Source organism: Podarcis liolepis (assembly GCF_965112155.1).
Source record: "Podarcis liolepis genome assembly, chromosome: 3".
Lineage (NCBI taxonomy): Eukaryota > Metazoa > Chordata > Lepidosauria > Squamata > Lacertidae > Podarcis > Podarcis liolepis.
Genome location: NC_139557.1, coordinates 57,042,095 through 57,066,187, shown reverse-complemented (window position 1 = coordinate 57,066,187; position 24,093 = coordinate 57,042,095). Strand labels below are relative to the sequence as shown.

The window sequence follows — 24,093 nt, the reverse complement described above, 5'->3', positions numbered from 1 at the left end:
AAATCTAATCCCTAGGAGCGCTACACAAGGTAAGATCAACCTACATTAGAAAAGTGTTGAAATTTTGCCACAGGTGAATTTGTCATTTTTGTCAGGTGGAACCATACTAAAAACAGACAAGAGAACAGCCTGGAACTTCACAGTTCTCTTTCAGTTCTAGAAACTTCTTCATCACAGTAGACACAACCTGACATGTACAGAGGTGTCCTGTGCTGTGTGGTGACTGATCACAGAGGAGACCTGTGCATGGGAGAAACTTCTGGAATTGCCAGACTTGAACCTGAAGGTGTATGATAAGCTTCAAGGAGGAGCTGGGCGTTTTATAATCCAAAATGGATTTCAAAAGCAGAATGTTTGGTAGTGGACACCTGAATAGAAAAGCTTGCTCCACCAAACTTTTCCTGGAATGGGAATAAAAGAATGTGCCCATCAGTAACTGAAGGCTTCTCCCCAAATCCTGTGAGGCTTGGCTGTGCTGGGCAGGGGACACTGTTCATCCACACATGAGGATGAAAGGGAATTGGCAGAATGCAGAACCTAAGGTCCAAGTTGGTACATAGAGCTCTATGAATTGCCATGAAGCTGATATCAACAGCTTGGACTGGCCCAAGACCATTTGCTGCCTGAAGTGAAGAATCAGATGGCATCCAAAGCCAGGCATCAGGGGCCCCCTTTGGCCTGAAGCTACTGATCCTGCCCCCCCAACACCCATATACCCACTCTCTCAATGAGGTATGGTTCTGTTGCTATGCAGCAGCAGCTGAGCTTGTGCATTTTGGGTAAATTAAGTTGGTAGACAACCACTGCAGACAGCAGCCAACCTTAGTTCCCATTCAAAAGCAGCAGCTCTGTCCACCCACTGCTGAAATGGTCACCCGGAGGTTGCTAAGTGGCAACACAGCCGTGTCAGGCCAGTGAGGGGCAGCTTGGAGCCCATGGGGCCCTCTGCCAGTGCCCAACCTGAACAGCCACTGATGCCCAGTCTGATGCCACCCCCTCCCGTTCCACATGCAGAAGCAGATGGGATTGGCAGGGGAAACTTACTTCAAGGCTTGTGGCAGGACAGTATCCTATGCTGCAGATCAGCAGACTGTCTTAGGGGATGCGGGACAGGCCATGTGGTTCACATAGCTCTGTTTGCCAACGTCTTACCAATGCTCCTTGCTTGCTGGTCTCTACCTGCTTCAGCAACCAGCTCCCCTTCCCTAACTGTAGAGAAGCAAACCAGGACTATGAATTTCTGCCTGTTTCAAAAGGCATTGGCTTTTAGTGTAACTGAGCAGCAAGTGTGTTTTCTCCCCTGCCTCTACAGCATGGGAGATACCTCTGTGATGAAAACTGCAGGCTATGCTGCCTTTTTAATACCTAATTTCAAGTTATACACACACACACACACACACACACACACAAAAATGACTATTGGCAATTTTATTTATACTAAATTAAACTTTATTGACTAAGGTTTGCTCTCCAGACAAGGTGATTTGATGAACTATGGCGGCATACATGCAATCAATGAGCTTGGCAATGGTTTTAACATGGAATGTCACACAACTTAGTAAAAACCTAGCATATTAACCCCAAACTCTGTAATGGTACACAATGAAACCAAGGCTATGTTCCTTGTGGAACTGTGTTGAAGTATAAGGCACTGCGGTTGAAAAAGAAAATAAAAACTGATATATTTCCTTAGCATATATTTCAAATAAATTAGAATTGTACTCTTTCAGCCTCACTTACACCCCAAACAAAAAAAAATTATGTGCAAATATCAAAGCTGTCACTGAGAAGGAATGAACTATCAAAATTGAACTGAACCATGTTATAGTTGAACTGATTTGTAAGTGAATGACAAGCAAGATATGCTTGTTTCTATAAAAACAGATGTAGGCATCATATTATTAGTACAGCTCAAAGCCGTTTGTATAAGGGTCCATTCACACAATCCACTGAGGTTGCAGTTATCAAGTGCTTTCTTTCACATTCCTTTGTTCCATCAATGATGGGATGTATGATGCGTAACCCTAAACTATCATGTGGTAACTGCAGTTACTGTGTGATTTACATGGATGTGTAAATTGTACCCAAGTCTCTCACATTATTGGCAGGCTAACACTCCCCCTCCCCCTCCCCACCCCCAGTACTATCATCTCTGTTATTCAAGCATAAGTTAAAACAAGTCAGAGAAATGGACTCAGTAACCTAGCAGGTTTCTTCTTCCTTAATTTCTTTTATGAAGCAAAATAATCGAGAACTTCTGAAGCATGTGACTTTCGGTGTTCTACTCACAATTCAAGCAATGCTTCTATTTGGAATGCAAGTGGAAGTTTTTCAAAGGTTGTCAGGGCTTGGTTCTTAAGATGGCATTCGTATTTTGTAAAAATGGTAAATTATCCACTACAGGATACATGGGAATAATATTAAGATTTGTAAAACTAACATTTGACTTGTTTGAACTGCTGAAATTACGGTATTTAATGTAAACATCATAGTGACCCATAATATCCCAAAATGCTTAAGAATTTTTGTGTGCATATTAGTTTGAGAGTTCATCGACTCCCGGCACCGTTGTCTTTAAAAACAACACAGAAGTAAACACAGATATAAGGGTTCCGATGTATGCACAGATCTCTCTATTAAATAGCAGTTGTAATTTAACTGGATATGTGCATATCAGGGCTCTGGAAAGGGTTGGTGGGGCAGTGACTAGACCTAACCCCAAATGCTGTTGAACTTAGTGGAAGTGTTCCCATCAATTTTAACCACAGTCTAGTTGCTGGGATTCCATCTTCACCATTCACATCTCATTTACGTTAATAGAATTCTGTCATAAATTGGTTTGCTGACAGCAGACAGCATTAAACAAACACAAATTAAACAAATAAAAATGGCTTCAGTGTCGAGCTTTACATTTCACACCTGGGAATGGGTGGCAGGTGCTTGTGATTGTAAGATAACAAGCAATGATGGTGCAGAACAGGGCTTCCAACCTACACTATCAATTAGATTGTTCTGTCTGAAACCCTGGGAACAACTGGGCAAAGCATAGTGGGTGGGCCTAAACTGAAATGTAGATTGATTGATGGATTGATTCCAAGGAATTAAATGATTGAATGTATAGACACAGACAAGTTTATACCAGGAATTTTCCTTCAAAGTGCACATTAACAATGGAATGTTCTTTATAGGAAAATGATCAAAATCTGACTTAAGACTGCCAGTTATTCAATAAAAGAATACCATCTCCATTTCATCCTGACCAAAAGAATTTTCTCAGATTTAACTTTTGTTTTTAGTATAACAAAAACAAAACTCTTTAGAAAAATCAGCATATTATACACACACATATCCAGGCATTTTATAACATTTTCTAAAACAAAACAAAACAAAACAAAACAAAACAAACCCAAACCCAGCTACTGTAATGTTGACTAAGTTTTAAAAAAATTAAAATTAGCATTTTAAATTTTAAAAACTGACTACTTTAAATACCAACATGTGCTGTATGTCTCCAAATCACCCCAGCTTCCCACTTAAAAAAAAATCCCAATGTTTTTTGTTTGTTAAAATCTCCAGGCTGAGATTGTTAAAGTACCACCTCCAATGGAACTGCAGGAACACCACATGTGCATCTTCAAATGCATTTCATATCATAGTTGTGTTAAGTATTACTGTTGCTACAGAGGGTTAGATCTCCAGATCATCAGGTCGAGGTCTGCTGCTGGCTCGACTGCTAGCTCTGCTTGGAGGCCGTTGGTCTACCACCTTGAGAGGTTGTAGCTCATGCCCAGAGCCCATTTTTTTCGTGTTCTCAGGATCATCAGGGAATTCAAAGGGCTGGGCATGTGAATTGGAAATAGTGCTCCCAGCCTGTCCGATCCTGTTCTGCTCAGCGCTGTAATTTGCCCAGTTCTGTTCGCTGGCTTGCTTATTGTAGTTACGGCAGGAGGACGAATTGTTCCTGTCTCCAGTAACCAGCTTGTATCCTGGCGGAGACATGGGCGACAAGGGGGCAGTTGGAGAGGAGCAGCCATTGAAGTAGGCGTATTTTGGGGATCCACATTCCTTGGAGGGGCTCATGCCACTGTTGGGAGAGAAAGGGTTGCTTTTTGTCTTCATGCGATCCTTGATGCTCTTGAGGGTGACGTAGAAAATCTCAATGATGTTCAAGCTAAGGGAGACGATAGACACCACCAGCATGAAGATGATGAAGATGGTTTTCTCCGTGGGTCGGGAGAGGAAGCAATCCACCTTGTGTGGGCATGGATATCTCTCACATGTGTAGATGGCGTGCAGGGTGAACCCATAGATGTACCACTGTATGACCACGAATGCGACCTCAAAGAAAGATTTGAAGATGATGCTGATGATGTAGGTGCGAAGCAGCCCCCCGCGCATCTTGACTTTGCCATGCTCTTCAATCCCATACTTGAATTTCTTGATTTCTATTTGTTTGAGGTGGAGGTCTACGTTGACCCCTTCGCTTTGAACCACCTTGAGCTCTTCTTCTCTCCTGTTGAGCTTCTCTTCCTTCCGCATCACGTAAAATACGTGTGCCAAGTACATGAGGGTTGGCACGGACACAAAAATGAACTGCAGGACCCAGAAGCGCACATGGGAGATGGGAAACGACTTGTCGTAGCAGACGTTTTCGCAACCAGGCTGCTGGGTGTTGCACCGGAATGCTGACTGCTCGTCTCCCCAAGCAGACTCCACAGCTGTCCCCAGCAGCAAGATTCGGAAAATGAAAAGGACAGAAAGCCACACCTTTCCTCCTGCGGTGGAATAGGCTTGGACTTTGTCAAGGAGCCTTCCCAGAGCACTCCAGTCACCCATCTTCACTGCCTGCTACCTACAGAGAAACAACAAAAATTGCTCAAGTATTGCGTGCTGTACAGTCAAAATAGTGTGCACTTAAAGGGAGATGCATGAGTTGTCACACCTGAATCATGGATTGCAAGAGATATGGTAGCAAGTAGAGCTAAAACACAGACTAGAAAATCTACCACTTTCATAAATATGAGTCTAGTTCTAAGTGCCCATAATTCTAGTTCTGAGCATTCTTAACTGGGTCTCAGCAATTTCACATTTGTTTATGTAGTTTATTTCTTTTCATACTAGAGATCAAGAAAGAGATGGGATCTGTGACCTTCTGCATACCATGCATGTGCTTCACCACTAAGTTTACCATCCCAAAGACTGATCATGCACCCAACAGATGTTTGTGGGTCATTAAGACTGTAGCCCCTGTCCTGAGCACCTAACATACAACAGTGGGATTTGTGGACATAATTCCACACTGATTTCTCTGCTGGGACAGGTGGCTGGTGCTGTCAGCTTGACAGTGTTCATAACTCATGAAGAGAGGGAGAGACAAGGTGCATGATATTATTCCCCACAACAAGTGATTGGTGACATTACATTGTGGTGAATGTTGGAATTTTGCCCCTGCGTAGCATTGTTTTGTGCATGAAGGGTTTCATCAAGAGGCAGAAACCATTTGCGGGAGCTTTAGCATGTAGGTCATCCTGGTTGCGTGGGGTGACTATGAATGCAAAGTAGATTTGCAAGCCACAAGTGTTTAAATAGAAAGTTATGAAGCTTGTCTTTGAAAGGCTTCCTTTTTCTTCATTCTATCCGAGAGAGAGCCATTACACTGTCAAGTAATAACTTCTTGATTTCATTAACCAGCTTGGTGCCGATGTTAAAATATGCCATTATCAGACTTCCCTCCAGGCTTAATGGTGTTTTGTTTTTTTCACAGCATAGTGTTATTTCAGATTGAAAGTATGACTGAAAACAAAAGAAGCATTATTGCTAGAAAGTTTTGGATTATTTGTTTTTAATTACATTCCTCTGTGGCCAATTAATATGGGAAGATATATTCCAAGTCTTAGCTGTTTAACTCTATGTCAGCAATATTTCTTTTCAAATTATCAATAATTTTAAAGTTTGTTTTAGTAGTCAAAATGAAGTTTGATTTTTTTCTCTAGGCTATACTGTATTTACTTCAGGAGGAAGCATTCCTTGGGTGAATTACTAAAAACACAAATATTTTTCAACAAAACTATTCACTGCAAATATCCCTAAAGCTCTGCTAGTAGCTCATCAGAAGTTTCTAAAGAGATACAGTTTTAAAGATACAAGGAATCCTATCCCCCTTTGGGGGAAATTAGAATGGTATCCAACAACTAAACAGTTACTCTAACGCAACAACTTTTAGCTGCACAATATGACTTCCCCACCCTCTCCTCTCCCTCTACACCTCCTAGATCTGCTCTGGGGTTTCCCTCAACTCTCCTGGGCAGCTTTAGGAGGGCGTGGGGTACATATGTGGAGAGGAGGCGACTCAGAAGTTGCACTGCACAGTGAAAAGCCATGGCATTAGTGTAGGTCTTTAGTTTTATTAATTTTTGAGTGACACTATTTTGATTTAGCAACTAATGAACGAACTCTGCAATTCACAGCATACTTGTTGGGAAATGTGCTCTGTTGAACACAGGGTGGCATTTTTCAGTCAACATGCATGGGATTGAATGGTTTGCATTGAATGGTTTGATCCTGAGCACAAGTCCTGGGTAACACAAGAAGAACTCTGCTGGATCAGATCAAAGGCCAGCATCCTGTTCCCCAAAGTGGCCAACCAGATGCCTCTAGGAAGCTCCACAAGTGGGACGTGGGAGCAACGCTGCCTTTGATCCTGCAGATGGCATGTGATCATTGTGAGGAAAGGCCATGGTGAATACACCATGGAAGTAACTCTTGGAATAATATCCACCTTAGCTTTCATATTATAATCCCCACTGAGGACTGAATGTAAATAAATATCAAACCCTGATCCTAAATGTTTAGGTTGGCCCACCTATGATGTTAGCTATGTTCCTAACATGCTGTTCCTGCAGTGCTGGCATAAAATCATGCTTTATACTTGTCACACCCTGACTTAATCACTTATGTAGCAACACACTGCAGCATAAATGGTTTTTAAGCATGACTTTCAAAAGCATCTTAATTTCTTGCAAGTCACTTGTTCCATGTTCAAATATTAACAATGCAGGATTGAAAGTGGAAGAAAGCCAACACTCCCTAGCCCATGAAGGTTTTATATTTGCATGGCAGACTTGCAGGGCCAGCCCAAGACATTCTGCTGCCTGAGTCAGAGCATCAAATGGTGCTCTTTCCTTCTGGCTCAAGTTGAAGTACATAAAAATTAGTCTGAGATCACAGTCAGAAAATCCCACAAGCACCTTTCCTCCTCCATGTCAGTAAAAATACAGTAACAATAAATCTGGGGTTATATTTTAGGAACTTTTACCCAGAGTAAAACTTAATGACCATAGCTAACTTTGGTTTATTAATGTCAATGGTTCTACTCTGAGTAAAAGTTAGTTGAGCACAACCCTCAGTAACTATCAAATTGCTGTCTTTTCAGGACACCAAAATCAACTGCCTATGACAGCTACCTCATTCTGCCTAATGGTAGGGCAGGTCTAGGAGAAGTAGAAAATCCAATTTAGTCTCCATCAATTCAGGATAGATCTCCAAGTCCTATACACACTTACTAGGGCATAAGCAGCATTGAACTGAATGGGACTTCTCAGTACAGTGGTACCTCGGGTTACATACGCTTCAGGTTACAGACTCTGCTAACCCAAAAATATTACCTCAGGTTAAGAACTTTGCTTCAGGATGAGAACAGAAATCGTGCTCCGGCGGTGCAGCGGCAGCAGGAGGCCCCATAAGCCAAAGTGGTGCTTCAGGTTAAGAACAGTTTCAGGCTAAGAACAGACCTCCAGAACGAATTAAGTTCTTAACCTGAGGTACCACTGTAAACATTAACAGGATTATTGATCTTTTGAAGTCATTTGATTGGGAAAAGTTAGCAGAATAACCAATTGAACTTCGATATTTCCAAATAAATGTGGCTACAATTCAGGAACCAATCGCTGAAAAACCAACTAATGATTTGGCAACGTATAGTTTGGGCAGGTGGAATCCCAGTTTTGTCTGCAGTGGTTTGCAGTGTTGTGCCCAGTGATGAAAAGATGATTTCGGCCGGATTTCTACTGCATTCTATTTCTGCATACAGAAGGCTGCTGCGCTGCTGGCTCAGTCCTTGGTAAGTATCTGGAAAATGCAAGGTGCCTTTCCCTGTGCCGCAATCCGGCTCTCGCTCCGCCAGACCAGATGTGAGTTCCACACAGTCAGCACTAGCTCTGCATCGCTCCCTGTCAGGCACACAGAGACTTCCGGAGACCAGCTCAAGGCAAGCTTTGCATGGGGTGATCCCGAACAACCAGCTGAACGTGCAGCCACTTCACTTGGCTGGTGGCGCAGGATTATTGCATCCCCTGGGGAACTCATGGAGGGAAGTTATGCACACGCTGTGGATGTGTATCCACTGCTTGTGCAACATCTCTGCTTATTTTCCTCCTTTAGAGGCACTGATGTTGTTCCACCAGCCAAACAGGGAAAGAACTGTACATTCTGCTGGCTGTGTGGGACCATCACGTCTGAAGCAATCCATACAAATAACGAGTAGCGATCAGAGGTGCCAGAACAGTAGATCCAATCTTAAAAGGGGCTTGTCCTTAGTGTCTTTTCAGAAAAAAAGCATGTCATAGAAATAAAATAATGGCAGTACTACTTGGTTAGCGTTTAAGTGACCATATGCAGGAAAAATTTGATCTGCAAACCACAATTGGGAAAGTGAAGCTGTGCCGTGTGCCATAACTTATGGCTCATGTTTTCCAGGGCACACAAGACATTTTCAGTGTTCTAGGATGATGACTGAGCATAATGTCAGAAGGTCAGAAGGAAGGATTTGTCATGGTCCTGAGGGATTGTGGTGGGGAGCATGTGCGCATATTGCAGTTGGCTGGCTAGTTCTTTGGTTCACATAAAATCCTACAGAAAAAACTGGGACTACTTGTGCTTTCAGCCAGCTACCTGTTGGAATTCTAACAGAGTACAAGCATGTGAGATGTAGGCATTTCCAAAGAGGAACCAGGACACAATAAAGAGAGGGTCAGAAATTGCATGAGAACTTCTTAAGAAAAGATATGGGTAATGAGGACCAGGCTGGATATGGAAAATGAGATCTGGTGAGCAGAGAAAAATAACAGAAAATTTCACATGCAAGCCGGAAAAGACATTTTGCCTAGATCTACAGTTGTTGGGTTTTTTAAAAAAAATATCTAAGGACCCAAAATGCCTTTCCTACTGTCCAACAAGGCTACAAACCCAGATCCAGCTGAGACACTAAAGGTCTTAAATGTGTAGGATTTCACTACAGAGGCAGTGGGCTGCAGTGGTTACAGCAGTGGGCTTGGGCTGCAGAGACTCAGGTTCAAATCCCATTTGAACTACAAAGAACACTGGGTGTCCTTGGGCCAGTCACCTTCTGACAGCCTGAACTACCCATCAAGGTTGTTGTGAATATTCAATGGGAGATAAGGAACCTTGCATACCTCCTGATCTCTTTGGATCAAGGCGAGATAAAAAGAAATGCAACCAATCACTAAAGGGACTACATTTGGGACCAAAGTCAGTATGCAGAGAAATGGGACAATAAGGCTCTTCCCCTTCTTTAGTCCCAAAATTGAATCTCCAAGGTCTGTCCAATAACTGAGAGCGAGGTTTCCCCCCCCCCCACACTTTTACCAAAGCATGAGATCAACAGGGAGTCCAGCTAACACCTTGAAGATTAAGGCATAAGGCGCCAAGCTCCTTTGTTAGATGCAGGGAGAGTCAAATGCAAGGAGGAAAAGCAGCATGAGGAGTTTCAACTGTGGTACTGAGGTCAACAGCTAAGGAAGCCCTGTAATCATTCATAAAAAGGCCTGCAAACAACATATCAGATAGCCCAATCTATGCATGATTCGAGGAGATTATTTGTTTACTCAGAAATATTACTTGGTGGTGAACAGATGTCATCCATGCAAGTGCCTTTCTACTCAACCCCAAGGAGCATTTCCTTCAAAAACAGCTTGTTTTTCAGGCCAGATAGGAAAGCCATTGCCTGCTGGATGGAGCTCTGTGTTTACTTGATTGGCATCTGTTTGAGTCCGTGCATCTTTAAGCAGTAGTAACTCTGAGTAAACCACTTGACTCTGTGGGACTGACTGTGTAGGATATGGGGAGTCAGACTGCAATTCTGAGCTCATTTCTACTGCAAAGTTATAGCAGCAAGACACTCGCCAAGGAAGACCCATTAAATACAGGAGGATTGTGCTGCACATCTCCCTGAAATAAATTCTGAGCAAAGATACATAGGCCCCTTTGCTTCTTTGCTCAGTTAACCACTCTCTAAGATTGCTTTTCCTTAAGGCTCACTTTCCACCCCCTCATATAAAATGGGAAGCGTCCCACTTCATAGAGCTTCTCTGAAAGGATGAACAGTACAGTGCTTTTGCACGCTTAAAAGTGATGAACAATAATTGCTAATGATTGCTGCTTTATCATGGTTGGTACAGAGTGCATTATTCTTAAAATCTCAGATTTCCCCCCATCATCTCCCCTTGACCCTTTCAAATTCCGCCTGTTCATCCTTCTCCCATTTGTATTCTAGTTAGGTATCATGGCTCAGCGCCAATGTTTAGCTTTGAACACGGCCAACCGCCCCCCCCCCAACCTCCAGCAAACATTACGGTAAACAGTTTCAAAGTCTGGAGGCTTCAAAACTCCAGATGTTAATATGGCTGAATGGAAGCTCAAGGCAGGTCAGCTCCTTCTCTCTCCCGCCCCCCCCCCCCCAGCTCCTTCCTCCCTGAGAAACAAACAGATTTCTGAAATCACAGAGACATGCTCCTCTGTTGGCTGACCTTGTTGGCGTTAACAAATCTTTCTGTGAACATTCTTCTGCTTCTAAAACACAATGCACTAGATTGAAGGACTAGCGATGTATACTACAGCAGAACCTGATCGGAGAGGTGAAACTGGGCATAAAAGTGTGTGAAAGTTGAAAGGGGGGGGAAGTGATGTTAAAAATCCACTTTTGTTGCCTTGAATTAGTTCTTCCCTTCCTGACAAGAAGCTTACTCATAGCAGGAACTCGGAGATCCTCCCTGCTATACCTTCAAAAGGAAAAAAACCAGCTTCAGGGTAGATGCCAAGACTCTTTCCTTTCCAATCCTACACTATGGTTTTCATCAGAGGTTACAGGAATGTAGCTTGATGCAGACAGAGACAATATTCTCTGAAAGACTTTGGTAATACGCAATTTCAGTCTAGAGTAACCAAAAGGTTTCGCAAACATTGCCAGCCTGCGGTGATACAAGATCCCTTCCACACAGTCCGTATCTGGGGTTGAACACTAACTGTACAGATTCCCTTGAAATCCCCATCAATTTTTAGCTCAATTGTTCAAAATAGCAAATAAGGAGGAAATAAGCAAAGGCCGCCTGAAAGACATCCCGTTACGAGTTAACAGAAGCCCATGCAGCAGTTGAACAAAGCCCCTAATTAAGGACCTTGCATTGTATGAACTATTAAAGACAAGCCATGATTTCCATATGAAAGTGAAATGTGTGTACGCGTGTGCTGAGAGGGGGTATTTGGAAATACTTGAGGTAGGATCTAACTGCTTTAACTTGGTGACCCTTTCAAAGCAACTGAGAGATCACAACACTGTTGTGGTGTGATTACTGTGCCCCAAAGTTGGATGCTCTCTCCAGAGAAAGAATTTCTTTTGTTATATGGGGTGAGGTACAATAAAACAGGCTCCCTTGGTAAACGAGATGGAAAAACCTGGCAAATAGAATGTTACAGTGTGAAAGAATTTCTTTTGTTATATGGGGTGAGGTACAATAAAACAGGCTCCCTTGGTAAACGAGATGGAAAAACCTGGCAAATAGAATGTTACAGTGTGAAAATGAAGCACCTAAATCAACTGAAATAAATGATATCTCTCCCCCAAATACATTTCTCTGATAAAATTCAGGTACATTTAAAATGTGCTCCCAAAGAGGGACACCCAGAGGAGTCCTTGCAGCTGTAACAGGATTGATTTTTTTTTTAAGAACAGTAATAAAACTCTTGCACTGAAAATATTCATTTCTTTAAAGTCTGAGGTATTCACAGTCCTCTGAAAAGATTTGCTTGGAACTAACTTGAAGTTAAAAAACCCCGCTCAAACCCAAACCCTTTTCCATCCTTACCTTGCTTGTCAGCAGTGAAGAAAGTCAAACAAAGTTCCTCAGAGGGTTAAAACTCAAAACGCAGAAACTTCTTCAGGCACCCAACCTGCCTATTTAAACTTTAAAAGTCCCCTGCTCTTTTGTCTTGTGTCGTCCTTTCCTTCCCCCTTTCCTGAAAGAAAAGTGCTGAGAACTCATTTAAAAAACAGAGCAAAACAAAAACCCCTTTTTCATCCTAACTTGAAGCGCTGCAAGAGCTTTTAAAAAGTTTTCAAGCCACTAACTGTGAGGGAGGAGGAGAAAAGGAGGGGTGAAAGCATAAGAGGTGGGGCTGCCAAGGAATGGGGAGGAGGAAAGGAGGAGAGAAGGCACAGAAGCTGTAGACAGTATGGGGTGGGGGCAAAGTGGGGAGAGAGAGGGAAAAGGAGAGAGCATCAAAGTGGCTGAGTAAGCACAAACTTGCAAAGAAAGGGGGGTGGGATACATGAAAGAGACCGAACTGGGACGGTATCCAGAGCCGTCTTGCTGTAGGGAAGTGACACAGTTTAATTTACGGTATGAAATACAACTCTCCCAAGGTGCGTGGTTTGTCTACATCATGAATTTGCTGCAGACCAGTGACGATGAGTTGAAGTGGATTCCTTCAGCAGCTGGCCTACAGGAATTTCCGATAGCTGCCTGGGTGTTAGTAGCAGAAGCAGTGCCTCCCTAAACTGCACTGGCACCGTTTCAGGTCAATCAGACGGAGGTGCGCACTCCCCACACAGCTCTTAAGGAGTCAAAGTGTGGAGAAAGAGATGGGCTTCTATCCACCCCCTGTGCCAACTCTCATATTCTGTCAGAGCTTGTAGTTTTGTGTCTCCTTCTCGCCTCCTTTCTGCTGGATTGTCCGGTGAACTTCGCATACAGTACATAGAGAGTACTCCAGGGTGGCACAAACAAACCTTCTGCCAACGGAGCGAGGGGGAAAAAAAGGGAATACCAGCAAAGTGTTGGAAATAGGCATCTTGGCACAGGGCAGCCGGCTGCTCTGTGAACGAGGCAAGGGGTTCCTCACACAATTCCACAGCCATGCTAAAAAAGCACCATGTGGAAACACTGAGAAAGGGGAGGCAAGCCCAAAGAAGAAATTCACCACAGCAGTTAACACAACCCATTTGCCTGGGTTTTTTGTTTTTTTTTAAAGTGCAGAGCAGCAGATTGGTCTTGTTTAAATATGGCCTTTTCATCTTCCTTTCGACTCTGGAAATTGGTATGGGTGGACAAAAACAAATTGAACAAAACAGCTTCGAAGAAGAAAAAGAACCCTGCTGGGTCAGGGATCAGTACTATTAAGTACTGTATCCTGACTCTCACAGTGACCCAAACAAGGTGCCTTTGGGAAGCCCACAAGCAGCATTCAGATGTTACATTCAGCAATCATGGCTGGTAGCCATTGATATCGTTATGCTTCATGTTTTGGGCCTGATGCCATTGTCTGATGGTAGTGACACTGGATTGGGATCCAGTAGGTCTTGAGCTAGCTCCGGCCTGCCCTCAGAACACCTCAGAAGAAAAGAGAGTGCCCTCTCCTAATTCATATAAAAAAGCTGACTAGCCAGGCTGTGAAATCTTACTTCAACATTGGAAACAGAACAGCAGGCTAATTTGGGAGACGCAGGTCAGGCCAGGTAGCACACACAGCCCTGTCTGCCAGTACCTCACCCTTGCAGACCTGCCCCTTGCTGAGGCACCTGATTCATGCTGCCTAATGGCAGAGCTGGCCCTGATGCTGCTAGACTCCAGCTCCCATCATTGCTGACTGTTGGTCATGCTGGCTGGGACTGATGGGAGTTGAAGTTCAACAACATTTGCAAGGCCACAAGCTAATTCCCCTACAGCAGAGATTTTGCCTGACTGCAGTAGAAACCTAGACTAAAGCTAATTTTGAAAGGGGTAAAATTTTGTATATAGGTTATATAAGTCTGGCCACGGTATAGCCTTTGTGTGAGTTAAAAATAAAAATGTAGATTTCCCCTTCAGTCCAAGTCCTGTTTAAGTTTTGAGTTGGCAATCATATACACACTTTTCTGAAAGGAAGCTTCGTTTAACTCAGTTAAACGAACTTCTCATAACGCTGCCATACGTCTAGACATTACTGGAATTTCAAAGGCAGAAATGAATTTCCGCAATGTGGCACTTTGTCCTGGATGTTTGGCAAGTTAATCGAAAAAATGCGTCTGTTTTTTTAAAAAAGCTCAACAATTGTTTGGGGTCTTCATAAAAGAAGCTCAACAACTTTTGAGGTGTCCTGGTTTTTAGTTTTTGAAATATGGAGACCCTAGATTTCTCATACCCCACAAGTTTCCTGGAAAAAATGGGGCATCCTGTTTTTTCTCATGAGAGAATGTTGACCATTTTGGACCCTTCCACAATTTTGCACCCTGATTTTCTTCTTAAAAGAGCACTATTTTGGGGCTGTGATTTCACAAGGTGTCCCAAAATGTGCATGCTTTTTTGGGGGGGGGAGGGGGGACTGCAGTGCAAAATCACATGAGATCATGGCACCCAAATGGCAACTGTTCTCTTGCAAGGAAAAACAGGAAGATGGCATCCCGGAAGATGGTACCCCAGTTTTTTGCTTCCAGGTGTTGGAGTGTATGACTTCTACATAGACATTTATAGGATCATGTAGTGGTTAGTGTCAGACAAGGACCTGAAGCTCAGTGGTTGACCTTGGCCCAGTCACTGCCTCTCAGCTTAACCAACCTCACAAGGTTGTTGTGAGGATAAGCTGGGGAGGAAGAAAGCTATGTACACCATCTTGGGCTCCTTAGAGGAAAGGTAGGGTATAAATGCAAAAAAATCCAAACAAGCAGGCAAACAAACCACACCTTTGTTCAGTTTAAATGTTCAGTCTTCTTGCTCAGTTTTTAATTAAAGTCTGCCTTAAAAAATGTGTAAATTTAGCCAGTTGGTCAGGGTCTTTCACTTGCAGAGCGGTCCACATGACCTAATCACCTTTAATCCTCACTCATTGTCCATTTTCCAGATAAAATCTTCTGAGAAGGGGGTCGCTGACAGTCTTGAGTACAAACATTTGTTTATTTGGTTATCACACTCTCATTTGCTTTCCTTCTCATTCACATTAACCAGAACACAGTTTGGGGCCTGCTACCACTGGCCTGTCAATATGACTGAGGTGATGTGCATATCACTTTCAGTCCCATAGTCTTGCATGGGAAGAATAGGTCTTCTCATTGTCAGTTACAGCAGGAAAAAACACCTTGTACTCTTGCCATGGTGGACAGTGGCTTGCAGCTTAAGCTGAAAGAAATGTTTGCAAATATTTTGGCAACACTTCCTATTTCGCTATTCAAATTTATAATGTAAAATTTGGAATCTGAGCACTGAATGTGCAGTTTTATCTCAGTACTTGAAAACTGAGTGCTTTTGGACATTAAAATACCTTTGCACATCAACCATCAAGGATTAAAAATCATTGTACGTCCTGTTGAAATCAAATCGTGCTCACCATTTGAGATGTAGATGTTAAACACTGCATGACTTCTTGGCAAATATTCAAAGAAGGCGGTGAATAATCAACATCAAAATGTGAGGAGGTGAAATCCGAAGTGTTTTTCTGTGTGAGGGGTCCAAGGAAAGGGCAGTGTCGTTTTCCACCAAAAATTCTTGGGACAAAACACAAAGGAGGACATTCATATTTCTGAGGACAGTTTGGAAACAAAACAAAACAAGAATTCTCTTTGTCCTAGAGCAGAACTGCTTTTGGACTGGAACCAGTCCCTTATAAACACTTGTAGAATAATTCCCTCCTTAGAAAACACTTCAGAACCGTCTTGCTGTGATATGGCTTCACATGGCCAACCTACAGATGACACTGCTATGGAAAGTGTTAAATGCTGGAAGATTCGTGACTGTCCTATGTGCTGTGGCCAATTAGAAGTGTCTTTTGTCCTTCCTTCCTACTGTGTTCCTACCCTTCAGTGCCGGGCAACTCCTTGGAAGGCATAACAAATATTCCAGCAGCTCATCTTGTTTGGATAGTTCAGCAAGACTATTGTTCCGTTGTATTTCTATATTTTGACAGCTGAGGATTCTTGCTCCACTGCTGGGTTCCGGGAGGTTCATCAAAGGCCCTCACCTGGATGGTGCTCGTCCTGGGCTAGCAACCTTTTGATATCATAGCACAATCTTTATAACAGACAGGCGTCGGTGTATAAGTGAAAAGCAGTCACATTTCCACTTGTTTCTCAAGCCTTAAATGCATGCTGTGTTATCCAGCTGCAGTATATAATCCAAATCCATATCCACTGTATTATGTTTCCAATACAGTGGTACCTCGGGTTAAGTACTTAATTCGTTCCAGAGGTCCGTTCTTAACCTGAAACTGTTCTTAACCTGAAGCACCACTTTAGCTAATGGGGCCTCCTGCTGCCGCCGCGCATCCGGAGCACAATTTCTGTTCTTATCCTGAAGCAAAGTTCTTAACCTGAGGTAATATTTCTGGGTTAGCGGAGTCTGTAACCTGAAGTGTATGTAACCTGAAGCGTATGTAACCCGAGGTACCACTGTATAAATCTTGATCGGATCATAAACAAATAAAACAGAATAAATACAAATAGCTGGCTAGTCTCAAATGATATTAAAAGTTGAAGGCAAGTATCATTACATAGACATTTAAGGCACACAGGCCCGAATTCTGGGACCTGGAGTTTATCTCTCACGGACCTGCAATTCACAGTTCCCAGGATCCTTTGGGGTGGAAATGTGCTTTAAGTTTATGGTGTGCTTGCAGCCAAAGATACATTTTCCTCCATATAGTGTCAGAAATATAGTCAACTGATTGCATTGCTGCCTCATTTGAAAGGACAGGAACCAGTAGAGCTCAGAAGTATAGAGCATGCTTCTCAGTCCCTTCAAAAGCTATCTGTAGGTAATCTAAACTCAACTGCTTCTTTCAGTCGAACACTGCTATCTAAAAGTTTGATACAATGTTTGGTACGTTGGATTCCAGTGATGGTAGAAAGTAGACACATAATTACAGTGGAGCCTTGGTTGTTGAACGTAATCCATTCCAGAAAGACCGTTCGACTTCCCATTCGACAACCAAGGCGCAATGGGCCGTCAGCAAACTCAATTGAGAAAATTGAGAAACGTGCCTTGGAAGCCATTTGACTTCTGAGGCGCGTTCGAAAACGGAAGCAATTACTTCCGGGTTTTCAGCGTTTGGGTTCTGAAATGTTCGGCTTCTGAGACGATCGAAAATGGAGGTTCCACTGTATAAATATGGAATGCTCTCCTCAGAAGACTGGCTGGCACAAACACCAATATCTTTTTGGTACCAGGTTAAAATGGTCTTCTTCTCCCAGGCATTTGATGGAATATGTTGCCATGGATTATTATTTGGGTGGGCGTGCTGCCATAACATTTATATTAATCCATTTCCCCAGTATTTTCAGACATAGATATAATATTGGACCTTAAGAATTTGTCAGCCTAATGAATTCACTATCACTTTTTATTTATATTTACCTGAAGTAACACATTGAGCCTGAGCTTAATTATTCTAATATTTTTCTCCTAGTCTTTCAACAACATTTGGTTTCCAATGTAGCTAATTAACAAAAAGCCTTTTCACTACTGGGTTTCAGCATATAAAAATTCAGCCATTTCACCTGACTTGCTGATGAGGTTTGTTGTTTATGAACTGAAAGATTTTCTCTTTCCTTCTGCTTCCTTCTGTATCATAATGTTTAGATAATGTTGGGATTCATCATTTCAGGATTCCATGGAAAACCTTAATTGAATAACAAAACATCATTTTTGAGAATCCTGCTTCCTCTTTCTGAGCTCAGCAGGAAATTACAGAAATGCCAGGGTAAAGTATGCTAAGTACTGTAGGTGGAAAGTTCAGATCTGACCTGTAATAGGGGACTTTCTGGTTCTTAATCTAAACACAAACACTATTTTTCAGAGCTACATAGTGCTGCCAACCGATACTGATGGTCTTTGTGCTACAAAGCATCAAACACAAACCCAAAAAATATCTCATATCCCTTGAACTTGGGCTCACACAATGAAATATTTGACAGGTTAAGTTCTGGACAGAACAAATAAAGGACCTCTTCATAGTATGTGGCACTTGTGGAACTCATTGCCACATGTTGTGGCAATTTCTGTTAGTGCAAGGGGCCTTTTAAAAAAAGGTTAGACACATTCATGGAAACGGGTCTGAGAGGAATCCCAAGGAAAGCAGAAACCAGATGTTTCTCTTATTAGTAAAGGACTTACAGCAGGGGCAGCCAGCATAGTGCTCTCTTGAACTACAACTGCCATCAGCTCCAGCAGCAGTCTGACCAAAGATTACAGATGTTGGGAGTTGTCGGCTAGCAACATCTGGAAGGAACCCCTCGCTTACAAGATGATGGACTTTTCTGTTCAAAAGTTGCTTGGATCCAAACATTCTGTTGCATGAGCAGCCCTCCCCCAGTTCCCCCCCACAACTTCCTTCTTCCGACTGCAGCCCTCTACACCACAACCCATGCCTCAAGAATCAACTTTTCTCTCTTTGTGTGTGTGCGCACAGGGAACTGCAATAGAAAGGGAAGTTCTGATCCAAGCCATTGTCTCTAGTCTAATTGAAGATAAGATTTTACTGGCTGAAGAGAGATTATTCTGGTTGTTCTGAGTTGCTTTTGATAAGATTAACCAGGGCTATAAGGAAAGTGGGTTTAGTTCGGCCCACACTGTGAACATTTCTTCTGAAGAAATTGCTCACAAGATGCAAATTAAGTTGTGAAACTCAAGTCTACTCTAATTTTCCATTAACTGGGAGAGAAGGAAAATAAAGAGCAAAGGCAGCTGTGTTGGTCCGTAATGGAAACCCCCAACCCCTCAGGTGGTCAACAGCTTTTTTGGGACTTCCCAAATGTTTTGCAAAACTAGTCAACAAGATTTTGGGGTTCTCCAGAACGCTTTATCAGGTGAGATGTTGCACAAAGCAGGAGAAGGAGAGCAATGGGTACTCCCCTTTAGTTTTAAAAGGCTGGTTCTTGATGCTTTGAGGTCTGCATTTTGACTCTGTCTGAAGATGGAGATTCTACTCTGAATTAGTCTACGTATGTTAAGTCCCTGCAGGCACACAATGAAGACAGAATTCAGTCTGTAATCTCCATCCTCCCACTGTGCCTAAAGGCAAACTTCAGTAATTCAAGATCCAGCATAATTTACCCCTTTCCACTCTCATTTCTCCAATCCAATTTGTGTATTATTATTATTATTATTATTATTTTATTTTCCTAATACCTCAAAAATAAAGTAAGAATGCAGACACAGCAAGAAGCATCATAATAATTTCCCTTCAAATGCCCAGAAGAAGAGTTAAATCTTCTCTCTTCTCCTGAAAGGTTGCTGGAGCCAGCATCCCACATTGACTCTGTAGGCTCACAACCAAAGTTCTGGAAAGCTCAAAAGCCTGGAAACTATTTTGTGACATTTTCGTGAGTCCTAATAAAGATATTGCCCAACAGTGGAGTTGAGAAAATAAAGAGTATGTAAAGAATTCACTAATTAGGCAAATGGAGTTGTCACATGGCCTGCAGTCCAAAGGCCATTGTCACTCATATCTGAGCAGATTCCCCTCAGCTGCATGTACACACATATCCGTTAACTAAAGCTGCTTTTATCTGTTAAATGGTGTCTAAACATGTTTACTGGCCTTCACAAACTACTATGGCTAAAGAGCAGCAGTTGACACCCTGCCAGGGATGAGGAAATTTCTCTAGCAGAATTGCAAGACACCCGAGGGTGGCGTCAGGAAAAAGTGCAAGAAGAGCTTGTAACAGACAAGTAATACCCATAAGCTGATGCTGACACTGATGTTTATCTATTCATTTTTATTTACTCAGCTCTTAGAAAGCCACCCAGTAGCATTGTTCTCTAGGTGGTTTGCTGGATAAAACAATAATTAAAAACATGATATCCTAAAATGACCATTTGCAGCTTAAAAAATTCCAGCACAGAGAATAATAAAAGTGCATAACTAGCAAATATAGCGCACAGAAATATGAAATGTGGTTTGCAGAGCAATGCAACCTACTCAACTGTGTGTGGGTATGGAAACGGTGTTGTACTGGAAACTGTGGAGGTGTCCCCCTGCCCAGCTCTCCTGGATGATCTGGCCTTCTGGTGCTGAGCACCCCTTTTGCTCGCTGCCCATGCAGGCAGCTGGGAGGCTGTTGCAGAGATTCTCATCCGGAGCAGACAGCAAAAAGTCCTGAAATGGTGATATTCCAAGAGTAGGAAGGGACAGGGGCTGAGCTGGCTGGGAATCCATTAGGAGATCCATTAGATTTTGAACCACTTTCAATGCTGTCACATGACAGCATGGGGCCCAGTTATTGCAACATTTCTAAGTCGATGGAGAAACCTGCCTGTCTTCTGCACCTTATGCCGCAGCTGTTATGCAGAGCAGTTTCCTGAGCCATCGGGCTTAATAAAGGTTACAGTTGTTTACAAGGTCTAGCAATGGCTATTAACCATTGAAGCCAAACGGTGATGTTGCGATCATCACCGCCTGTTAAATGCCTACTGCTAAAAAGTCTTGAGGCAACTCAATCCACAAAAGTACATTGCAAAATATACAAATGAATTTGAAACAGCAACATATCAATGCAAATTTTGCATCTATGCATGTACATAAGTATGTGCACTCATTTTATTTTATTATTTTACAAATCTGTGTCCTCTTTGGTCCTTTTGGATGATCCATTTCTTCTTTTTGATGATGCATGAGGCCATCTTCCTTTGTACTGACTGCTGAACCAAGGAGCCTGTTTCCAATCAGTTGAGGGAGCAAGGCAGTTAACAAGAAGACCAGATGACCAGAACACAAAGCACAAATATTCTCAACCGCTGTTCAGGGGAATTAGGCAGCTAATCGGGAGGATGGCATTTCTTCTCACAATGACCTCAGATGAACTATTATATGCCAGCTAATATGCAGTCTTAGTCACTGTTATAGGCTTACGGATTAGCTAAGGCCCCAGTTCAGCTCAGATGTAATAAAAAGATTCACACAGGCTCTGCGAACTAGTAGAAGCAGAGCTCTGGCTGTTTTTTTAAATGAAAGTGTAAAATATTATTTGAGACTTTGGGCAGGACAGATTTAGGGGAGTGCAACCAGTTTGCCCGCATTGGGTACTGAGCTGAGAGGGTGCTGCAGGGAGCATGGCCACAAGAAGGGAAGACAAGATGGGGGGAGGGAGATACGCCAAATTTGGGTGTTTCACAGGCCACTCCTGAAATTTTAAAGCCCACTGTTTGGGGATGCTACCTTGAGAAATTAGAATCAATGAGATTGATTATAATAGAATGTATGTTGCCTGTTTTAGGAAATAAAAGCAATGTCAACTAATTGGCCATCATGAAAATAACAATTGAAAAAGAAACAGTAAGATACATTATAATTCAGCTTCCAATTCTTATTGTCACTAAAACCCCTCTAAATGGATATTTTAAAGATTTCTCAAATAAAATAAATTCCTTTACAAATTTGTTTCCTGCTAAGATAGCCTATCTATCCACAGGCTTGAGATGAATATTCTTTGCCCTTCAACAGCCTTCAACCCATTTAGCATGATGAATTCAACCTGGATCTCATCGTTAGCCATTAGAGGTGCCTTGAAACCAGTGCAATATCCTTCTAATCTGGAAATGCACCATTTGAGGTTTCTGCAGGGGGAACCTTGATTTTTCCAAGATTTTGCATCACTCAGGCAGCCTCCATGAGTGCAGGTGACTCACCATTTCAGATAGTCTTTCTTCAACGCATGGAGGTTGATGGGATATGGATGGGTAGAATGGGGTTGTTGTTTTTTTATCCCCCCCAACTTCAGTTGTGCTATATTTTCAGATTAGAAGACTGTCAAACATGGTCTGTGCATGCCGTAAAGCAGGCCTTGGCATTCTGCACCACCTGAAGATTACAAACTGTATTCAAGAGAAGTCCCACAGAATCCTCTTTGCAGATTTAGGCCATAGTCTAAATCCATACGGTGCATGGATGCAAATTGCAAGATCTCTTGGTAGCGCATGGGGCAGATCCCACTTGCAAAGCTGCTAGTGAAAAGGATCTTGGACACTGCTATCACCGGGGACTCCAGGAACAGTGCAGAGTTGGGGAGCTCTATCCTTCTGTTTTCCAAATGGAGTGTGATACTATCATTAATAGCAATCTTTAAGTCTTCAAATTATCTAATCCTCCTGCTTTCTAAACGTCTCTCTTGTCTGGATTCATTTTCTGCAGCAAAGTTTTTAAATATGAGAAGTCAACAAGTTCTAACTTTCAGTAGTATATTCCTGATGCCAAAGGCCATATCACAGCTCTCTGCCCCCATGACTTGACTTTGACAGATGCTCTGTGCTGTCTGCTTTAAACAGAAAGTATCGGAATACCCTAGTTACCAACCCTGATTTACTGCCTGCTGGCCAAAAATTAGAAATATAGTCCCTTCAGTTGTCATTTATAACATTGCTCCATGAAAAGCATCCTTCAGCCTACCACTACAAGTGATTAAGCATAGTACACTTCCTAGAAAGTAGGATACTTTTATTTTTTAAAAAAGCTTCTATAAATAAATAAAAAATCAGATACAATAACACTGCATATAATCAAAGGCTATGCATGGCCTTCATTTTTTTGCATTTGGCTCCCCCTTCTGTACACAAGAGAAATGAAACAAAGGGTTGAAATCCTTGCCTGGAATGTTATTTAAATTTTTGGGGTGGTATATTTGTGAAATGTGTATATATCGTTTTAGGAAACCTTGGGCTGTTTCTTTTCTGTCATTTATGGTGCAATTTATGCGTGTCTACTCAAAAATAAAACCTATCAAATTCAGTGGGGTTTAGTGTGTTCTAGACCAGTAAGTAAGTCGGTAGAATAGTGTCAAAATTTCTCCATACTTTATATGGGCTAAATTCAATGGATTGGATCCCAACCTAAGTTATCATAGATGTAAAGTTTCATGATCCCTGCTTTCCTATGCACTTAAGTGCATTTCCCAGAAAGTCTCTCTGAAGGATAAGGACAATCTGAGATGGAGCACAAGGGGCTTCTGAAAAGTTGGAAATTGCCCCAAATTAGACAAAAGGTTTTGGATGATTCTATCCTTCCCTCGAAGTGCTTTACACCTTATCCCCTACTGTTCAGAATACCTTCCCAGAGCCCTGCAGAAATGCCTGGCTGCCATCCATGGTGCTTGGTTTGCTGCCTGCCTCCATCTTCCAGTTTCACCTGGGTTCTGAGAAAGGGCTAAAGGTGTCCTCCTTCTCAGAGTGAAGCATTCTGGGAGAAGTGGCCAGGGCTATGGCTGCACCACTGTTGTGGTTTCCCACTGTGGCTTGAAAGGCTTTTTAAAGTTCTTTTTTCAAAAAGGCTTTTCTTAAAAAAGAAAACTAAGTTGAAAAAGCTTTTCTAGCTATCGTAACAAACCTTGTCTGGTCTCACTGCCCGGAATGACTGACTTGGAAGAAGGCCTTTGGCCTTTTCTCAGAACCCAGGATGAGTCAAGGATCCAGAAGTTGAAGCCACTATGGCTGAGTTTGGTTCCCAAGCATAGTGGTGCCTGCATAGTGCTAGAAGCCAGGTGCAGGAGGCAGCGGAAAAGCTCCCAGCACTGTCCCTGCTATCATGGCAGTGAAGCATGCTGGGATAGTTGGGCCTTTGATCCATATCAGCAAGGTTCAGCACTACCTTTCTAGAAAAGGAGGTGCCAGAACTCGCCATGAATGCCTCCTGGTTCTCTTATAATGGCAATGGTGCCCACCTGAGAAGGGCCAGAACTGAGTTCTGCTGAGGGGGAAAAGGCCCTGGCAAGGTTTATATTATTAAATCTACCATTTATAAGGATCCTTGGTCAAATGGACTTCAGAATCACGTGAAGCGAATTTA

The 24,093-nt window shown here is 42.5% G+C and overlaps 1 protein-coding gene across 1 annotated transcript; it reads right to left on the bottom strand.

Annotated features, from left to right (window-relative positions):
* Positions 1–1,426: 1,426 nt before the first annotated feature.
* GJA1 (gap junction protein alpha 1) lies at positions 1,427–12,454 on the bottom strand. Its single transcript, XM_083495010.1, has 2 exons — positions 12,159–12,454; positions 1,427–4,852 (listed from the first exon to the last, which is right to left on the bottom strand). The coding sequence occupies exon 2, from the start codon at positions 4,834–4,836 to the stop codon at positions 3,688–3,690; it is 1,149 nt and encodes a 382-aa protein (XP_083351136.1). The 5' UTR covers positions 4,837–4,852; positions 12,159–12,454; the 3' UTR covers positions 1,427–3,687.
* Between the last annotated feature and the right edge of the window lie 11,639 nt (positions 12,455–24,093).

What these genes read in the sequence shown, in the direction of transcription:
- GJA1 (XM_083495010.1), bottom strand. Translation starts at nt 4,836, where the DNA reads ATGGGTGACTGGAGTGCTCTGGGAAGGCTCCTTGACAAAGTCCAAGCC.